The 19,553-nt window shown below is 37.9% G+C and overlaps 1 protein-coding gene across 1 annotated transcript; it reads left to right on the top strand.

Moving 5' to 3' along the window:
* Nucleotides 1-14,572: 14,572 nt before the first annotated feature.
* On the top strand, nucleotides 14,573-19,547 carry LOC148729218 (pancreatic secretory granule membrane major glycoprotein GP2-like). Its single transcript, XM_088725463.1, has 4 exons — nucleotides 14,573-14,668; nucleotides 15,726-15,795; nucleotides 16,436-18,088; nucleotides 19,342-19,547. Exons 1-3 carry the CDS (start codon nucleotides 14,624-14,626, stop codon nucleotides 16,825-16,827), a joined length of 507 nt encoding a protein of 168 aa, XP_088581589.1. The 5' UTR covers nucleotides 14,573-14,623; the 3' UTR covers nucleotides 16,828-18,088; nucleotides 19,342-19,547.
* The last annotated feature ends 6 nt before the right edge of the window (nucleotides 19,548-19,553 follow it).

Genomic DNA, 19,553 nt, shown 5'->3' with positions numbered 1-19,553 from the left:
GTTGAACTACGAATATGTAAAAGTTTAAGTTGTTAAGAAAAGAATGTTTACAAGACAAGAGAGCAGCCTGACTTGATTAAATTACCTTAAAAAAATGCATTTAAGTAATATCTTGAAAGATTTAAAAAATCTGAACTGATTTATCAATTTGGCACAGAAATCCTCGACGAGTGTTTTTATAAACCTATTGGTGCTGCAAGTTCCACAATTATCCCTGAAAGTCGGATGACAGCTTCATCATTTTGGGAGAAAGACATAAGATACGCTGCCAAATACGGGCGACCTTTTAGCGAGGCAGGCTTTGGATGGTGTTCAGGGAACAACAGTGAAAGCGTCTGGCTCCAGGCTGACCTTGGTAAAGAGTTTTACGTGGGTGCTGTTGCTACCCAAGGAGGCTCAAGTTATACGAAAGAATTTAAGCTGCGTTATTCTAGTGATGAAGGAACATGGCAAACGTATCAGAATAGGAATGGCAAGGAAGTGGTAATTGTTGTGAGCGTTTGACTAGTTTCCAATTGAGTGACAGAAGTAAAAACCCTGTGACCGGTCCACTCGCCGATTACTTTTAATTAGTTTCTTTGGATTTGCTATGGCTCTGAATGTCCTAGTCGGGCACTGTAAAAACTGTGGATATTGACTTTTCAGAAAAACCCCCTACCTGTTTATCCAGATTAGACGACTGGCGTTGGGAAGTCACGAGAGATCTACACAAGTGGGAGATAAACAGATCGGTTAAAATGGGAAACAATCTACTAGTCAAACGATGAATAATCGACTGAGAATTATAATCACTCCTCAAACAAGCTTAATATTCTCGTTTCTGCGAGTAACTCGTGTACTATAACAAACTGCAGGACCATACACTAAATTTTCCATCGTCATTCTAACTTTTAAATTACTAAGGTGTTTGTAAATTGAATCCTGACAATGATACAAATTACAGTCATTCAACCAAACACAGAAACATGTCTCATTCTCCATTCGTAATACTTCAATATGTTTCCTAGTCGAGAAACTGCTTAGGTCACATTGAAATACGCGCGGTGTTTTCCTCATCTTTCCAGGAATTCCACAGAGAAGGAAAGGGTGTGGACCGTCACAAGCTGCCAATACCAATGGTTGCAAGATACATCCGCTTCTATCCAACGGGGCATATTGGGTGGGACTGTCTGAGAGTAGAGGTTTATGGAATCTTTAAAGGCGAGTTAATACTCAGCAAATATGATGAATTAATTTTAAAATGCTACACAGCTGTTTCGAGCGTAAAGCGTAAAAGTAAACACAACAACCCCGAAAGGTGTTGTGGATAGCCTTCAGCTCATGGTTCTTTGAGTTTAGGACTTCAGGGAAATCTGAGAAAATGTTACTGTAAGAAAGACGCGGGTTTGATGAATTTATTTGCTTATTTGACTTATCATTGATTATCGGATATTCAGATTACCTTTCGATATTGTCGTGCGCACTTTGTCCTTTTTTTCCGACAACCTTTCTCGAAACTCTGCAGCTATATACTTTCAAAGAAAAGCTCCCAAGTGTTTGACATTTGGTTTACATCGATGTAACTCATGCAATTTAAACTTTTCCCTCTCAGATTACAAGCCTGAATACCATCCTTGTGTGTATAGGGAGCTAAACGAGGCCTACAGATATTGGAGTAATGTAAACCGGACCTCTGGGCTGTGATAGTGATACGCTTACAAATGGCCAATGGTACCGTTTTACCGGGGACGCTGGTGTAATGATGGCGACATACTGCATTCCGCACTGAAGTTGCAGTGCCCACATGGCCGGCTGGATCATGAATGGAAGCTATCCCATAGGAACTTACCAAAAAGTATCGACAACTGTATGTTTTCACTGGAACCAAAACTGCTGCTATATTTCGTATCCAGTTCATATAATGAAATGCTTGGGATACTATGTTCATAAGTTGCAAAAGCCGGATAACTCTCAGGCTCGTTATTGTGGTGTCAAAGGTAAGTCTTGTTTTGTTTTGTTTTTTCTTCGCGAGCTCATAAACTGCAAAGTGTGCCATTATAAAATTACAATTTAGTCGCAGTAAATTAAATCTTTGAAAAAAAATCTAAAGACAACAACTCAATATATACCAGGGACTATCCTCTTGGCTTTATGTGTCTTCAGCAAAATTTCACAAAATTAATTGATGAGATTTGTCCAAATGTTTTTCACAGACGAAAATGATGCATGCCACGTTACTGATGGTTTCGCACAGTGCTGTCAACATCGTTTTGACGGAAATCCGTGCAGGAGTGAGTGTATTTCAGCAATATGAATTCTGCTTATTGTCTAAGAAAATTCCAAAGAAGTTTTTTTGCTTTTTTTCATTTGACCCTTATAAAGTTTTTCTCAAGCCTTTCGTCTTACTTCAATCTTCAATTAATTAACAGAAACTAGGAATCAAGCCAAAAAAGCAAATTGATGAATAAATGAATGAATAAACAAGACATTTACGAACATAAGTAGAATTCACTGATTTCTGTCGCAACCGGATTGTGAAAGGATAGTTCATGCCTTAACTATTTCCAAACTCGATCATTATAATGCTATTCCTGACTGGCTTTCTCCCGCAGCTAGATTATTGATGTGTGCCAAACACTGCAGAAAGACTAGTACCTAGATCTAAGAAAACCTGACCATGTGTGCGTATTACTCTCACGTAAAGAAACAGTTTCATATTTACAAATGCAAACTGCTTCTCGATACCAGCCAATATTTGAACCATAAGTTGTTCTACTACTTGTTCTCCTTAACATATGGGAATAGATCTTTTTCTTTTGCCTTCGCAAAGTAATGGAACTCTGTTCATGCCTTAACTATTTCCAAATTTGGTAATTGTAAAGCTATTCTTTACTAGCTTTCTTAATCACAACCAGTGGATTAGTTGCAATGTAGACCCAAACATTGTAGCAAGACTGGTAACTAGTTCTAAGACACATGACCGTTTATGTGTGTATCGCTCTTGTACTTCGTAACTTGAATTGGCTCAGTCCCAGTTCACCACTGTATCGGTTACTAAATACTCTTGATGACGTTTAAACCGTGAAATAAACAGTCTCCTGCTTACACAAGCGAGTGATTTTTCAATGCTACCCAAAAAGTCCTTTTAGGTCTTTCCAGCACCTGTAACAACGTTTTAGTTGCTGATGGAATGCTCTTCTAAGTATATGGTAATAGATCTTTCTCTGTTGCTTTTGCCGCTGTCTAAATCAAATTAACCAATGATACTTTCGATTGTCCTTTGTCCATGTTGAGGACAATACCGCATATTTAATAAGTGAAAATTTTGATTTCTATAGGCAGATCTGGACGAATGTGCAAGCAGAAACCATGACTGCAATAAATACGGTGTTTGTCATAACGAGGTCGGATCCTATACTTGTCACTGTCAATTTGGATACGTAGGAAATGGAACGTGGTGCGAAGGTACAAAAGTTATATTTCATTATTCTCGCCAAAAATTATTTTAAGATTCTTATCTCCCATAAGAGATGTCCGATGTTTACTTCGTTTTGTCACAGACTAAACAAATCTCGATCTGCTATTGGTTTATGCTCTTAGTTTGCCTAATATGCAGTCCTCCTTTGTTGAGCTTTGACAGTCTGGTTGAATCTTTCAAACAAATTGTTTCACGGTACCTTTTTGTCGATCCAAAGAAACTCTGAGATAACCGAACACATTTCTTCGACTACAGTTTCCCTCTTTTCATTTACTGGTGTACATCTGCTGTCAAAATCTCTCATTGTCTTCCCAATGTTCCACAAAATTTTATTAAATTGTTTGTATGTCATTGCGGCTTGTCCAGAACATTCTGAATGCATCGAGACATAACGTTCATGAATGCTGGTGTAAATACGTTTACCCTGAAGATCTAGAAGTTGATCCCCGCAGAACACAGACAGAAAGTAATACATTAGAGAAAGTAGTCTATTTGTAAATAACATAAAAAAAATCATTTAATCGATGAGTCAGTTGTGACATAGAGTGTTTCCCTTTACTTTAAATTGCGTCTCAGCGGCTTCTTGGTGTAAACTAATAGAGGACTCGAAGGAAATTTGAAGTTCGAATCATATTTTCTAATTTCCCGTTTTTAGGCGATCGAAGAAATATTTATGATTCAATAGAGGTTTTAATTCATGATGTTAATACACAGCCAAGCAGACCAATGAAGTTTAGACGAGACCAAACAAGAACATTGGTTGCATCTTTAAAAAAGGAAAACTTTCTTCCGCAACAGGCCTCGTTCTCTTGGAAGATAAGAAAACTTTCACTATCACCTTTCAGCATTTCTGATCAGGCAGAAGTGCTCATGCCCGACACTCTTGAACTGAACATAAGACCAAACCTGCTCTCGACGGGACTTAAAATGGTAAAATTTCAGCTGCGAGAAGTACCGGGATCTGAATTAACTGCTCTAGATTTTGCTTTTATTGAGGTTCTCAATGCGGCTTTGGAAGTCTCCATTGCGGGAGGAACTGAGGTCGTTCGATTTATAAATAAACTAATTACAGTGAATGCCAGTTCTTCGTACGACCCCAACCTGAGTGCTGGAAGTTTTTCGGGAATGAAATATGATTGGTTTTGTTTAATAATAACGCAATCTAACGTCTCCAGAAGTTATACTCCAGTGCCTAACGTCACTTTTCGAGGATCGGAGAGCAGATACGACACACTTGTAAGTGCAGCTGCAGGAAGAACCCTCTTTCAGTTGCCGGATGATGTCTTTCTTCAGGGCAGAGAAAGAGTCAAAGTGACTTTAGATAACGAAAAACTCACTGGCAATCAAACATACTACGTGGTTGTGATGGTAAGCAAAGATGTCCGGGTAGCAAGTGGCATACAGATCGTTCATGTTCGCGATGGAGACATACTCGTCATTCGTATTTTGTAAGTATTGTATGTAGATACAAAATAGTTAATGGTTACGGAAGCAGTGTTGGAATCCTTCCCATCTAAGATTAGAGCAGCCTTCTTTCAAATTCTTAGTGCTCAGTATGACAAATAGAATAATCTACTATCTACCAATAAATTTATTTATTTATCAGGTTGGGAATCTATATCGCTCTCTTATAACTGACTTTCCAGCTTGGACACAAATGTTAAATTGATTTATGTTGATATAGCTGTACGTAGTTACAGAAAAAGCCGCACAAACAATAATTAAACGGTGGCTTGGTTATGTATTTTAAAAAAAGTACTACTTCTTAAAAATTAATTAACAATCGTTTCCTTGCAAATACGAGCCATCTTAGCGCGGTAAATGGGGACAAACACAAGCGATTCGATGGACAGGAAGATCATTTTATATAAATACATTGTATGCACAGGTGCACCATGAATTGTGACTCGCCGGCCAGTGTGTCATCTCGTATCTCCCTAAGAACTGATTTCGATTCAATTCGTTGTCCTGTGTCCCTCAAGTATGGATGGAGCCTGCTGAAAAACAATGGAAACAATTCTCACCCTCAATGATGTCCTCAGATGCACTTTAAAGATCACCTGGGTTCAAAAGTGGATTAGGAAAACCTTGTGATTAAAGAACAAAATGCTTCTACCCGGGTCTTCCTACAAAATCAAGGTAAACGTTCTGTCTCCGGACGGATCATTTGGCTCGGCCGTATACCAGTTTGACACAGTGACAAGTCCATCAGGAGGAACATGCCATGGTGCACAGTTGGACAGGAAAGATGTAGGATCTGGGGGAACATTACCTGTCAAGGTTGGAAAGATGAGCATTCGCCTCTCAGCTATGAATTCTTGCGGGAGTTAGCAAATGGAGAACTCGACATGTTGTCTTTTGGAGTTTGACCGTACAGTGTTGTTTATATTCCACCTTTAGATGAAGAGATCATTCGGTTAAAGGTTACAATTGTAAATGTATTGGGAGCTGCATCTGCAATAGGACTTTCTATCAAGGTATTTATTTAAAAAGTGTTAAGTGACTGATTAATGATCTTAATCGCAGTTACTACCGAGGTCAAAAAGGGAAATTTCGTTATTAGGAGGTATTTGCGTGAATGGGAAGATAGAGAGAAAAGCCATAGATTCCTTGTTCTTATTATTCGCACCATACATTGTCCATCCACGATTGCCTGTTCAATTTTGGCCAATGAATGTAACAGTGCACTTGATCAGAAGACGGAGAAGACAATAAAGTTTTACAACTGGCCACACTGTCAGAAATTTCGTGAACGCAACATGTTCATAAAGACCGGAAGTTATTGAAACCGGATATCCGGTAGGAATTCTGGGATGTCTAAGACAAAAGGCCATCAAGGCGTCCACCGATGACCAAATGTAACAAGTCTACGTTGCACTTTTAATTAAATCGTTGTTAACTTTATACATCCTGTATTGAGTTCCATTCGAAACACTACATCGATACATTTTTTTTCCCGAACGGACATATAAATATCAATTTTCCGCCTAAATATGTCCGTTTCCTTCATTTTATAGTTGAATCAATCATCTATGTTGATGGCAGAAGAAGTGGACTACTACGAGTTGCAGGCAAGAATTGAAAAAATGGAGTCTTATTTTGAAATGAAACAAATAAATACGGCAATACAAGAGGCAGAGACACTTTTTTTTACTCAAAATGGTCGTAGAGGAAGCTGATGACAAAACATACCTTCTTCAAGTAAGTTCAGTATATTGAATAAGTGGCTTTGAACATAGACATGTAGCTGAATTAGCAAATAAAGAAGCCTTGCCAGGCTGATCAAAAAGGAAGATTCTAGAAAATAAGATAAAGGAATTAAAGGGCCGAGCTCTTGCTTTCCTCTTCTAGTTAAGTTGGGCAGGGTTTCACTACAAATCTTATCCAGCAGAACAAAGCAAAAAACCGAAACAGCCTCCAATTCTCTATAATCAACAAATGGAATGATACCACCTAATCAAACTTCATAACAGTGAATAGGCAAGCTCTATTAGAAAAAAAGTGATAGAAACGGTACAGCCAATTAATACATTAGCAAGGCCTGTACCTTACCCAAGACAGTGGAAATCGAAAATTCATAACTCTACTGAGCTTACAAATATGATAATTAATAGATAAGAAAGAGGAACATTGAGTTTCCTCCTCCCCTTTCTTTAGGTTTTAGAAATATGCATCACTTTGTTCTTCCTCCTCTCCAGGAGTAGTTCCTTTTGTATTGATAAGGACTGATAGGACTAACAAAATTGTACATAATTTTAGATAACTATGGGAAAGACGATTTTGGCCCGTTTCCGGGAATTGACTGAAATGACAACCAACACACTGCTATCATTAAAGTTGCCCGGCGAAGAATACACCACCATTCGAAATGAACTTCAATCGACAGTGCTTGGCAAACATGAATCAAATGACTTGAGCCTTTTAGAAATCAGCGATGGAAAAGCCGCTTTTGTATTTCCACTTCTGGATAGTAGAGCGTTGAAAGGTTGGGTTGAAGACGGCTTCGAGATTGGGGTAGAGGTTTGTGACTATTTCAGTTTATAAATCATAGAGGCTGGGGGTCAATCTTGGTCTATATCTATATTTGGTATATAAATGTTGGGTTAGAAAATATGAAGACTACGCTTTTTTCATCCCGGAAATCCTCTGATGAGTGAGCGACCACAAACAAGCTTATAGGGATGGAAGCGTAGTCTTTGTATTTTCCTAACTCGACATATATCGCGCTCTACTTTTATGTATCGAGCACTATAACACGGAAAAATCGAAACGCAGACTTCCGATATTTGGTATATATTTGGTATATATTTATATTTGATATATATTTATGTTTCACATGCTAATGGGAATGAAACTGTTCAGAATCTTTCGGTTATCCCAGCAGGACGGTAGGAATGATTTCTATAAAAGATTTGAATAACGATGAAAGATGCTGCAGTATTCAGTATTAACCAATCAATAGTGGATGTGCATCGTAACTCGAAATCGGAGCAGGCAGCAGCAGTTCGAATCCAGAATGCGGGAGAGTCAAATTGTTTCATCACTCTGCACGAATGAGATATCTTCAATTACATCATTTTATTTTCAAATCCTTTCCTTTATCTTGCAGATGATGAGCTATAATTTGAATCCATATACGACGGATAATAGTAGCAGTAGAGTCAGATCAAAGGTTATTAGCCTTGTCCTAAAGGATGGTACTGAGAAATTTCTTAACCCAACTGACTTACCCTCGGATATAGAAATTGATATTCCAATATCAAATTATGATCCTTAAACAGCACTCGATCAGATCATTTCTTAAATCCTGGCAGGATGCAGTATCATACGATAACCGTTCTTGAGGTCGATACTACCATAAAACTGACCATTACAACCAAAACAGCAGCTTCTATAACTGTGTATGTAAAATTCGCTGAACAGCCAACAGAGATCTCCTACGATGAGGTGATTCATTTATCCAAAGAGAAAAGATCAGCTAACACCGACTGTGAATTGGAAGGGAATTGCTATCTTAGTATCGTCGTAGAGGGCAAATATCAAGATGAATATTTCGTTGGCCTATTGGAGAACAGTGAATCTCGAAAAAAATTTTCAAGGTCTAGAGGTAGAAGATCTTTTCTGCCAGCGACAGCCACCCAAGAGAAGCGCGTTAAGTTCAAGGATCCTCCACCAACAGTTGCTCCTCAAGTGGAGCATGTGATTTTTGTCCCTCAATATGACTCTGATAAGTCAGTTAACTACAGTTTGCAAGTTGAGACAATATGGTGTGCATTTTGGTCCGAAGCGGAACAAAAATGGACAAATGAAGGATGCAAGGTAAGAAAGATACAAAGACAGAATGAAATAAGTGAAGAGGAAATTGCATTTCAGATCATTTAACAGAAGTTGCTTAAATATTGCTTTTAAGCTTTTAGTATGTTTTGATAAAACAAATAGCTTTAGTGAATAGTCACTTCATATACTCAGTATGTCAATCTAATCCTTTTCAAGACAGCAATATTAACCAGTGGATGTCCTCCAGAGTTAAAATGCATTGGGCGTCATTGTGTTGTGAGCAAATTTTACCACAGCTCGCAACCGGTTTCAGAAATTCCCTTGGAAGCCGGGTATACAGGCCACACAAGCCGAATCAAGAGCACTTCGAACGAACAGTTGTTTTTCCCCAGGAATAAAATTAATTTACAATAAGACCAGCTAATTGACAGCCATTAATGAATGAATGAATTTTTAGGTTAGCCGAAAATCAAGCCATTCATCTCTGAAATGTCTCTGTAATCACTTGACTGCATTTGGGGGAGACATTCTTGTTGCACCAAATACCATTGACTTTCTACTGTTCTTTCGGGCATTTGACGACGTGGATCCTGATGGCCTTCTTGTCTTGATGATATTGTGCTCTACCTTTCTGGTTTACTTTCTTGTTTTAGTAAAAGCACGCAGGGCTGATAAAATGGCTGTCACAAAGGTTGGTGTTAAATCAATAAACATTATTCAATGACAATAGAGATACTATAGGCATCCTGAATTCAAACAACTGCGATGAAATTAGTTGACCAGCAGTCAAGATGCGATCAAAGAAATGATCCTTGCAGTTGAGTTACAATTAAAGAAATTAAAGAAAAAAATCTTAAGAAAATGAAGCTTTCCTTCGATGCATGATTTTTCTTAATTCTTCGCGATTCCTTAATCACATCCCACCTGCGAGAATCATTTCTTTGCTAAGAAAGCTTAATTAACAAGTTAACAAATAAAATCTTTCATAAATTTAATTTTATTGACCATTTAACCTTTACATTACAGTCATTTTGGAAAATGAAAAATAAACTGGAAATTCAGTGATGAATAACTCCCGAAACTCTCGCTACTGTGATTCACGTCATGTTTTGAATTGCTTCGCAGCTATTTTATAGTTGATAACGTTTTTGAGTAGGTAAGACGTCGGGTAAAAAAATTGCTAGGACAAGCTTAAATTAAAATAATCTCTGTGAGTTACTATGTTCTGCCAAACAATAAATGGTGAACGGGCGCTAACTTTAACCGATCTACTTTTTTCCAGGACAGTCCTCTTCTTCCCGTGGCAGAGCATCAAAAAGGTGAATACATATACGAGGTATCCATAACAACTGGCAGATGGAAAAGTTGTGGCACTTACGCCAATGTATCCATGACTCTTCATGGGGCTGAAAGTACCAGTGACGTTATAAAATTGACTTATGACATCCCATGTGAAAGGAGACTGTTTTCTGAAGGGAACACTGATAATTTCCTTCTCCGACAGGAAATGCCATTAGGCGAGATACCTTTTGTGCAGATCGGTCATGACATTTCGGGAGAAGACCCATCTTGGTTTATCAGCGAGATTTTAGCCCTGGATTGTGAAACAGGACTGAGATGGCTTTTCAGTTGTTATCGCTGGCTTGCACTAGAAAGGGATGACGGTCAGACCACGAGGAGATTTTATGCAGATTATTTCAAAGCGCACGATGAATTTAAAAGGACGTTTAGCACACTGCGAAGAAATGGTTTCGCAGACGATCATTTGCGGTTTTCAGTGTTTTGGAAGCAGCCAAGACATCATTTCACTCGCGTTCAGCGAGCATCCTGTTGTTGGAGTCTTCTTTTCTTGTCAATGGTAACATCTGCCATGTTTTATGAAAAAGAGGACCTAACACAGACAAAATTACAGATTGGACCATTTTTAGTCGCTCCAAGTCAATTTTTAATCGCTTTGGAAAGTGCCTTGATTGTTGTCCCTGCAAGTCTGCTATTTGCGCTTTTGTTTCGTAAAAGCGAACCTGAGAAAACATTCAAACAAAGAGGTATACTTTCAGGAGAAACGGTGGAAAACGATCGTGTATTCTCCCAAATTTTTGCGTTTATATTGCATGGTTTCTCTGTGTAAGTAAGTTGTTTCCAAATGAAAAGCAATTGAGTGTGAGCACTAGTTCGGCTAAGCGTAGTAGTGTTTCAGATTTAGGTTCCTTAACAGTACGTTGATCAAAAAAATGTTTAAGGGCCAGAAGGCCTTCGCCATTAGGAATGACAGTGTAAAGAGACGTAATATCCATGGTGAAAAGAAGTTTGTTTTGGCCAAGGAAATTAAAGTCTTGAAAAATTTGAAGAGCGTGTTTACTGTCTTTAATATATGATGGTAAAGTTTTGACGATGGGAGCCATAATTTTGTCTAGATAGCTGGAGATAAGTTCGGTAGGGCAACTGCAAGCCGAGACAATGGGCCGACCCGGGTTGTTAGGTTTGTGAATTTTAGGTAAAAAGTAAATACGAGAAGTTCGATCAAAGTATCTTGAGCTCTACAACAATTCTTAGTTCAAAACTAGCACCCACTTTGGCAAAAAAGACGTAAAGGAAGGCGTCAAATCTTACAGTTTGTGCAGCTTATTACTTTGAAATAAGCTCCAAGCAGAAGGTTTTCTTTGTACAACTTCTTCAAACAAACCAATGGTGTAGCCATGGGCACCAAAATAGGACCTAGCTATGCCAATCTTTTTGTAGGTTTTGTCGAACATCAATTTTTCAGCCAATACAACGGGTCCAAACCTGAACTCTACGGTCGCTACATCGACGACCGTATCGGCGCTACCTCCTCTACCAGAGAGGAGCTCACTAAATTCATAACCGCAGTCAATTCTTTTCACCCGGCTCTGAAATATACTTGGGAAATTTCTGACAATTCTTTATCCTTTTTAGACGTCAAAGTTTCAATTGAAGGTAACGGTTTATGCACTAGTGTGTATTACAAACCTACAGACTCGCATAATTACATGTTATATTCGTCTTCGCATCCATCTCACGTTAAGAATTCCATTCCTTTTTCTCATTTTCTAAGACTTCGTCGTTTATGTAGTGGTGACTCTGATTTCCACCACAAATCAGAGTCAATGTGCCAGTTCTTCGATAAACGTGGTTACCCTGTTTCCGTCGTTCAAGCGGGTTACCACCGCGCTCAACTTATTGATCGACATTCAGCACTACAAACGTCGCATAAGGAAGATTCCGACCGCATTCCATTCACTCTCACGTTTCACCCTCACAACCACTCAGTTAAATCCATCATTCTTAAAAACTTTGAATTACTTCAAAACGATCCAGAGACAAGCACTATCTTTTCGCAGCCTCCGCTCATTTCATTCAAACGCGACAAAAACATAGGCAATTTTTTGGTCAGAAGTTCTTTTCAGACTAATGACCAACCAGGCACTTTTAAATGCGCTCGTGCACGAAGCAAAACGTGTCCTTTCATTCACAACACTGACAAAATATCGGGACCTAAACGATCCATTAAGATCACCGATCACTTCACGTGCACCTCCGCCAATGTAATCTATTGCATAACTTGTACTTATTGCAAAAAGATATACATCGGCGAAACAGGCAGAAGACTAGGTGACCGATTCCGAGAACACCTTCGAGACGTGGAAAGGAATGACAAGGACACATCGAAACCAGTCGCTAGACATTTTAATTTACCTAATCATTCTAAGCAACACATGGCAATCTGCGGTCTTTCCTTGCACTTAGGTGGCGCGGAAAGCCGTAAAAATCTTGAACAAAAGCTCATCTTTCAAACCGGTAGTCTAAATTCCACAGGGATCAACGAACGCTTTTCATTCCACTAATTTATTCATGTTATTCTCGTTGCCATGCTACCACCAATAACGTAGCTCCATTTTCTTCCTTTAAAAGCACACACAACCCACAATTCCTCTATTCGCTCCGACGAAGGGCTAACGCTCGAAAGCTTTTGTAATCATTACGATGGCTAATTTACCATTTCAACTTTGTTGATATATCCAAATTATTTCGTTACTCCCACCGACGCAGCCCCAAACAGTTTCTTTCGAAACTATCAGCCTTTATTCATCTGATTGGAAGCGTCTTGATAAAACAATAGACCTTATTAACAGTTGTTTCCTTCTTAGCGATGAGATGAAGTTTAATGGTTTAATATGTCAGGCCTATGATGTATTCAGTTGAGTTGAGTAAGGTACTAAGTAAGTGTTCTAATGAAAATGTGCTCCGTGCAAACCATGGCTCGAAAAGAGATTATTCGCGAGACGCTGTGAAATTTTTCTAAACTGCTCCTGTTTCTTCAGAATCAGCCATTGACGGAACAGTTTTTGCTTAAGTTGAATCCTTTCGATTTCGTTTGATTTCGTCAGTGTACTCATCCTGAAATAACAGTTTTATTTTTCATTTAGCACTTTTATAATAAAGATATTTCTTCCTTTGAGGATGATTATGGTACGATAACAGATCAATTCAAATATTAAATGCTAACCAGTGAAGGATCACTCACTTCAGCCGGAGAATCCCCCCGGCAGACGAATTTCTCCGAGTTCCCTGTTCAACATGATTTATCCCTGGCAACTCGTGATGTTTATTATCCACTAAGAACACGTAGCCAGGCTATGTCGGACAAATTAGAGCAATTTACTTAAGGTATAAAGAACTATTGTATTCTCAGTGAAAGTTAATGGAACTGAGTCTTCCTTGTCCTTAAAGACCTGAGCGGAGATTCATTCCCAGCGCTTAGCGATGAACTTTATCCACGCGAGCAAAAAACATAGTTCACTGCAAAATATACGTGAATATATTTCAAGGGCTCAACAAGAAATATCTTCTTTGTAATTCTATCAAAAGCAATGGTTGAATTTCCTGAGGGTAATTAACACACATGCACAGTGTGAAAGAAGGTTGCGATTTTAAAGGTGAAAACTCTAGATAAGTTATAGTTTTTATTTAAATGGTTGTTCCAATACGCAGTTGATACAACAAAGATCTTCTATAAACCCACTCTATTCTTTCCCTTTGTTTTATTCAATTTCAATTTGCATAATTGATGGCGAACTTGTCACGAGAAAAAGTTCCGTTGCCGATGACCACTTTTCATAAAACCGGATTAGGACTAAACCAAAACAAAATAGTTTTTTCGAGAGATACTTCTAAGAAGTTTTATATAAAGTGTATGAAGGTAATGAAGAAAACCGAGAACCCTTCAAATGATATTTTTCCTTAATCAGAAATAAATTAAAAAATTCAAAATTAGCTCACCGTATCCTATAGTAAAATGCTGTCTGATTAGCGATACAAATTATACAAAAGTAATAAGCATTTCGTGTGAATAGCGTTATTTTGATATTCTGTTTATTACTTGTTTAAAAACTCACAATCTACTTTAGTTAACTGATTACATTTACTTATTTAAAACCGAATCGAAAAAAGAAGCTCACACGTAACAAATCAAATTGAATACAAACTTCTTCTCCACAATACATATATCGTGTTTTCACCAAAAAATTTAACGATCTTAAATGCTAAGAATCGAAATGAACTTCTGTTTAAAATTTAAAGTCAAGAAAAATATATAAATAATAAAGAGACACCCACGTGCTAGATTCATTCCCATGATCACAGAACACTGAGGGTGATGATAATTGAAAATCGATCAAGACATCATGCACTGCTTTGTTAGCCAAATAAAAGTAGCCTTCTGTTCATTATTTGATACAAAGCAAAGCATCTCACTATGAATACATACTTTTCGCATACTGATAAATTATTGAGGATATTTTCTCAATGCAAAGTAGAAATCTCGGGTAAATCAAATTGGGGTGTGTTAACAAGAAATAATGCGAAGTCGCGATGTTCCCGAAACAGCTTAGAATATTTTCGTCCATCAATACAGTAGTAAGTAGTACTTGATATTTTGCTAAAAGTTGTTATATACTATACAATTTTCTGGATTACTTTGGGCAAGTTTTTCCGTTTTGGATTGACTTATACAAAGTACTGGATTAGGAGAACGAGCACTTATAGTCAAATCATTGCTTTAAAATTATACAGTTAGATATTTGAGGCACCGGATTTAGCTAAAAAAAAAAAAACTATTCAGGGAAGAGTTGTGATCCTTGAACATAAATGAATACACTACGATGATTTTAATCTTGAAAGAGACTTATCTTTTATTGACCAAAAAACACTTTTAAAGGATAGAAACAAAATTTCTTATCACAAAGTAGGTTTGATCGATTTATTTCAACTTATTAACTCATACAGGTATAATGTAAGTCGACTTGAAATATGATACGTCTTCTAATTTTTTTGTATTTATTTGGATTAAAATCCAATATTTCTTTGATAATTTTAAGAGAAGAATATAAGAATATGCAACTACCGATCGTTTAGTCTGATCACCTTGGTGGGAGTTGTCTTAAAAGGACTATTGTCGGTAACAGAGAAAACTTTTCCACAAACTGAGAAGAAGTACCATCGCAGTCGAGAAAGGTGTTGTTTTTTTGTCAGTTTTTCTGTAATTGGCATTTTCTGTGAGACTTTAGTAATAGCGTACGTCCAAAAACCGTCATCAATACTGGATTTATCTTAGAAGGCATGTTATATAATTTAGTTAATTCGCTTTCGAAGTTAATTGTTGCAAGTACTTTGTGCTGTTGGTAATATATTCTCTGTAGTCCCATTTTAAACAAGAAGCGATCCCTATAACTATAATAAGTAACTCTTCACTTGACTTTGTTGATGACTTCAGTTAAGGCGGCCCAAACGTCGGTTCCTATCCCTAACAACAGACGCTGTCATAACTACCCTCACCAGAATGGTTAGACTACATGATGTAATTTTTGGCAAATATTACTTCTGGTCGCAAACCACCTACTCTAAAAGAAAACGCTATCACTTGATTGTAAATTCTCGCTATTACCTTTCAACCCATGTGGATTATTTGTGACAGGTTTTCCTGTGTTTGCTGACGATTTTCTTACTTCATCATGGGCGACTTAGTAGCTCCGATAAGCCGCCAGGTAAGGAAGAGTTTTTTCCGTTATTCATACAAAACCAAAACCAACAAAATTTCATCTACGGGTGACAGAAAAAAAGCGAAATATCCTATGGATCTCTTTAAAAAAACCAACGACAAAGCAAGCCACCTGGTTGTAGTTAGAATAATTGTGATCTCCAGGGTGCGATTTGATCAAGCATTGACTAAAAGCCAAGGTGAGTTTAATTTTTTTGCTCCAATCACAACACGAATGCTTTACGTTGTGATGCTGATGTCCTCTCCCTTTTTCATCATCTAGGGTGGAAAGATTTATACACACTGCGCTAAAAAATTTAGGAATGTTTTATGTTGTATTCGTTGGAGAGGTCTTTTGCCTGAGTATCTGTTTCATCTAGATATTTCAAACGAAAACAAGCGAGTTGTCCCTCCAATGCAAAAATAGCCTCAGGTATAGCGGCGCACTGACCTTCTGGAACAGGCCACTCTGTTACCTGACTAAAGTTGATCAAATGCACCATCTTCTCTTTGTGAACTAGGGATACAGCATTTATGTGAAACACGCTCGATTAGCACTGCTTATTTTGCATAACTGTTTTTGTTGAAATACTAAGATTAGTCCAGCGGTTTTGTTAATGAAAGATGGTTGTCTGTATTTATCGCAGAATGCAAGAATTATGACACCATCAACGAGCCCAACCGCTCTGTCTTCTTCAATTCGAACAGTAGTGAGACAGTCTGTGACAAAGGACATTTTACTTCTGGTCGGTGGATTCGATTTATGGGGACAGGAGGAGCTGCCATTCCTAATAACCCACCACAGGCACACCACTGTGGAACAAGTAATCCAGGCTGGATCAATGGGGCCCATCCCAGTGTTAGCGAGGGGGTTGTCGATCGAGTGCTTTGCTTTCGTCATGAGAATGACATTTGTAAGTTTGACAAAAAGTACGAAATTTCAATTCGAAACTGTGGCCATTATTACGTCTACAAACCAGTAGTGAACATCACAGATTGTTCTCTTAGAGTTTGCACCGGTACGTATGCTTGTTCATAAATGGTTTCATTTTAAGCTTTATGATGGCATTGTAATGAATTTATTTCATAGTTTACAAGCATGTTTACATTCTTGAGAAATACGTTAAATAGGAAAAAGAGATGGAAAACAAAGATGGAAAACTATGCTTCTTCATACAGTGAATCCTGTTTTAAGCGGTAACCCAAGGGAAATAGGGGTTTGACTACTGAAAGGGATGAACATAAAAAAAAAACCATAAAAAAGCCGAAATTCTATGCCATAACTAGCCACGTAACGTACAAAATATGGTTAAAAAATGCTACCAACATTGATTTCGGAAGGAAATATTAAGAAAATTTTGCTTGAAAGATTGTTCTTAGTTTTATCTGACTGGTTCCGCTTTGAATGATTGTTCAATACAATTGAGAAACAATACAAAAAAGCTATTAGGATTCACTGAAAGGTTACAATGACCTATAATAGAGGTGATCGCTTGATAGAGATGAAAATTACACTACTTAATGGGAAAATAAATTCAGGACTTTGACAATCGACCGCTTGATAAACGGTGACTGCTTATCACGGTACCGCTTAATACAGGCTCGACTGTATATCATATATGCATAATCTTCTCAATTGGATTCAGAGCGCAGAGTGGCAATGTTCTTTGCTCATCACAATTTCTGCTATTCTGTGTACCTCCCTTTTGTATGTTGAACGGTTTGATTGTAAGCAACTGGTGATTTTTTAACTAGAATTAAGTAAAAATTATGGTTTAAGTTGTTAAGAAAACTAAAGATATCAAACCAGAAGCCAAAAAACAGACATTATCGAAAGTTGCTGATGTTTACAAGACAAGACACCAGGCTGTCTTGATTGAAATTACCTCAAGCAAAATTTAATAATAATATCAATAATAATAGCGATATTTTAAAAGATGAAAAAACAAAAGTTATCTGAACTGATTTATTAATTTGGCACAGAACACCTCGATGCGTGCTTTTATAGTGCTGTTGGTGTTGTCAGTAACAGTATCATCCCTGACAGTCAGATGACAGCTTCTTCCTATTCGGGAGACAAAATACCCGCGTTTGGACGACTTTTTCATCGTGCATGGTGTGCAGGGAACAACAATAAAAGCGACTGGCTCCAGGTTGATCTTGGTAAAGAGTTTCACGTGGGTGCTGTTGTTACCCAGGGAGGCTCTCATCATAATAGTTATACAACAGATTTTAAGCTTCTCTACTCTGGGGATGAACAAACATGGAAAACGTACCAGAATAGAAATGGTGGAGAAGTGGTAATTTCAATGAGCATTTGGCTAGTTTTCAACAACGAGTCACTGACCATAAATACCGAGAGTCCGCCGACAGCCGCCAAACTTCGTAATTCATAAAGGACCCTTTAAAGGAACCTTTTTTAAAAATTGTATCAAAAAGTTTTATCGCACTTTGCTTTCTCCAATTACGCCTAGATGGCAGTTGTTCCCTTAGCTTCGGAAACTTCGCACGCCACAACGTGATGCAATCCCGCTTTTAATTTTTTGTGTCCTAGCAGATGATCCTTTTATGTTTTTTGAATTGCAAATTTCTCTTTAAATTGTCAAGTTCCTCTACGTTTACATTTCAGTCTTCCCTTCAAATAACTTTTAAAAAGTTCCATTAGAAAGATCCTTTAGGGATATAGACATATAACTTATTAACCAAGCGCGAGGGCCGTACTGGGAGAATATCGGCCCGAGGTCTTGACAGTACGAACCGAGCGCAGCGAGGTCCGTACAAAAAAGACCGAGGGCCGATCTTCTTCCAGTACGGTCCCGAGCAAGCTTGGTTAATGAGAGATTTATTATACGACTGAAGTTCAAAGGGACACAAGTGTGGTATCATTCGGGACCATTCGGGACAGTGCCCGGTCCAATACTTAGAGAATATTGGACCGGTAATAGAGCATTTTGATTGGTTGGTTTTAGTTATTGGCCCTCTGACTGCCTGAGTCGTGTAATAATGTAGTATATTGATATTTCCTATTGCCCCGAATGTTATTTATCATCGTTCTGGTTGGGCATTGCGAAAACTTTGGTTATTACCCTCTTAAAAAAACAAGAAACTTTAACATGTCATTCTGGATTAGAAGGCTTTCACTGAGAAGTCACGAGAGATCTTCCGCCCAATTGGAAGATAAACAGATCGGTTGTAATGGGAAACAATCTACTGATCAACCGATGGATAATCGAGTGAAAATGACTGATCAATCATGATCACTCCTCAAATAAGCCTAATGTACACGTTAGGGCTATTCGCCCTAACGTGTACATTAAGCTTGTAATAACAAAAACTGCCTCATCCAACAACAACCTTTTCAGTATCATGCTAACTCTAAGATACTAGGGTGATTGTAAATTGACAACGGACGATAATCCAAACTGCGATCATTTAACCAAACACAGAGCAATATATCACTTTCTAATTGTAATATCTCATTATGTTTCTTAGTCGTGAGGGACTGCTTAGATGACATTAAAATACGCTGTTATTTTTTACTCATTTTCCTCAGGAATTCCACAGAAAAGGAAATGGTTCCGGCGTGGACCGCCACAAGCTGTCAATACCAGTAGTTGCAAGATACATTCGCTTCCATCCAACAAAGAACACAGGCTGGGACTGTCTGAGAGTAGAGGTGTATGGATTCGTTAAAGGCGAGTTGATCTCTTTCTGTTTTTCTTTTATTCCCATGTTGCTCCTTAACAAATATGACAAATGATAAAA

Source organism: Stylophora pistillata, chromosome 6 (assembly GCF_964205215.1).
Source record: "Stylophora pistillata chromosome 6, jaStyPist1.2, whole genome shotgun sequence".
NCBI lineage: Eukaryota > Metazoa > Cnidaria > Anthozoa > Scleractinia > Pocilloporidae > Stylophora > Stylophora pistillata.
This window is presented reverse-complemented; position numbering and strand designations above follow the sequence as displayed.

Coding starts and splice junctions, on each gene's coding strand:
- LOC148729218 (XM_088725463.1), top strand. CDS start 14,624: ATGTTCCCGAAACAGCTTAGAATATTTTCGTCCATCAATACAGTA. Junction 14,669..15,725: donor TTTCGTCCATCAATACAGTA/GTAAGTAGTACT, acceptor TATTTGTGACAG/GTTTTCCTGTGTTTGCTGAC. Junction 15,796..16,435: donor TAGCTCCGATAAGCCGCCAG/GTAAGGAAGAGT, acceptor TATTTATCGCAG/AATGCAAGAATTATGACACC.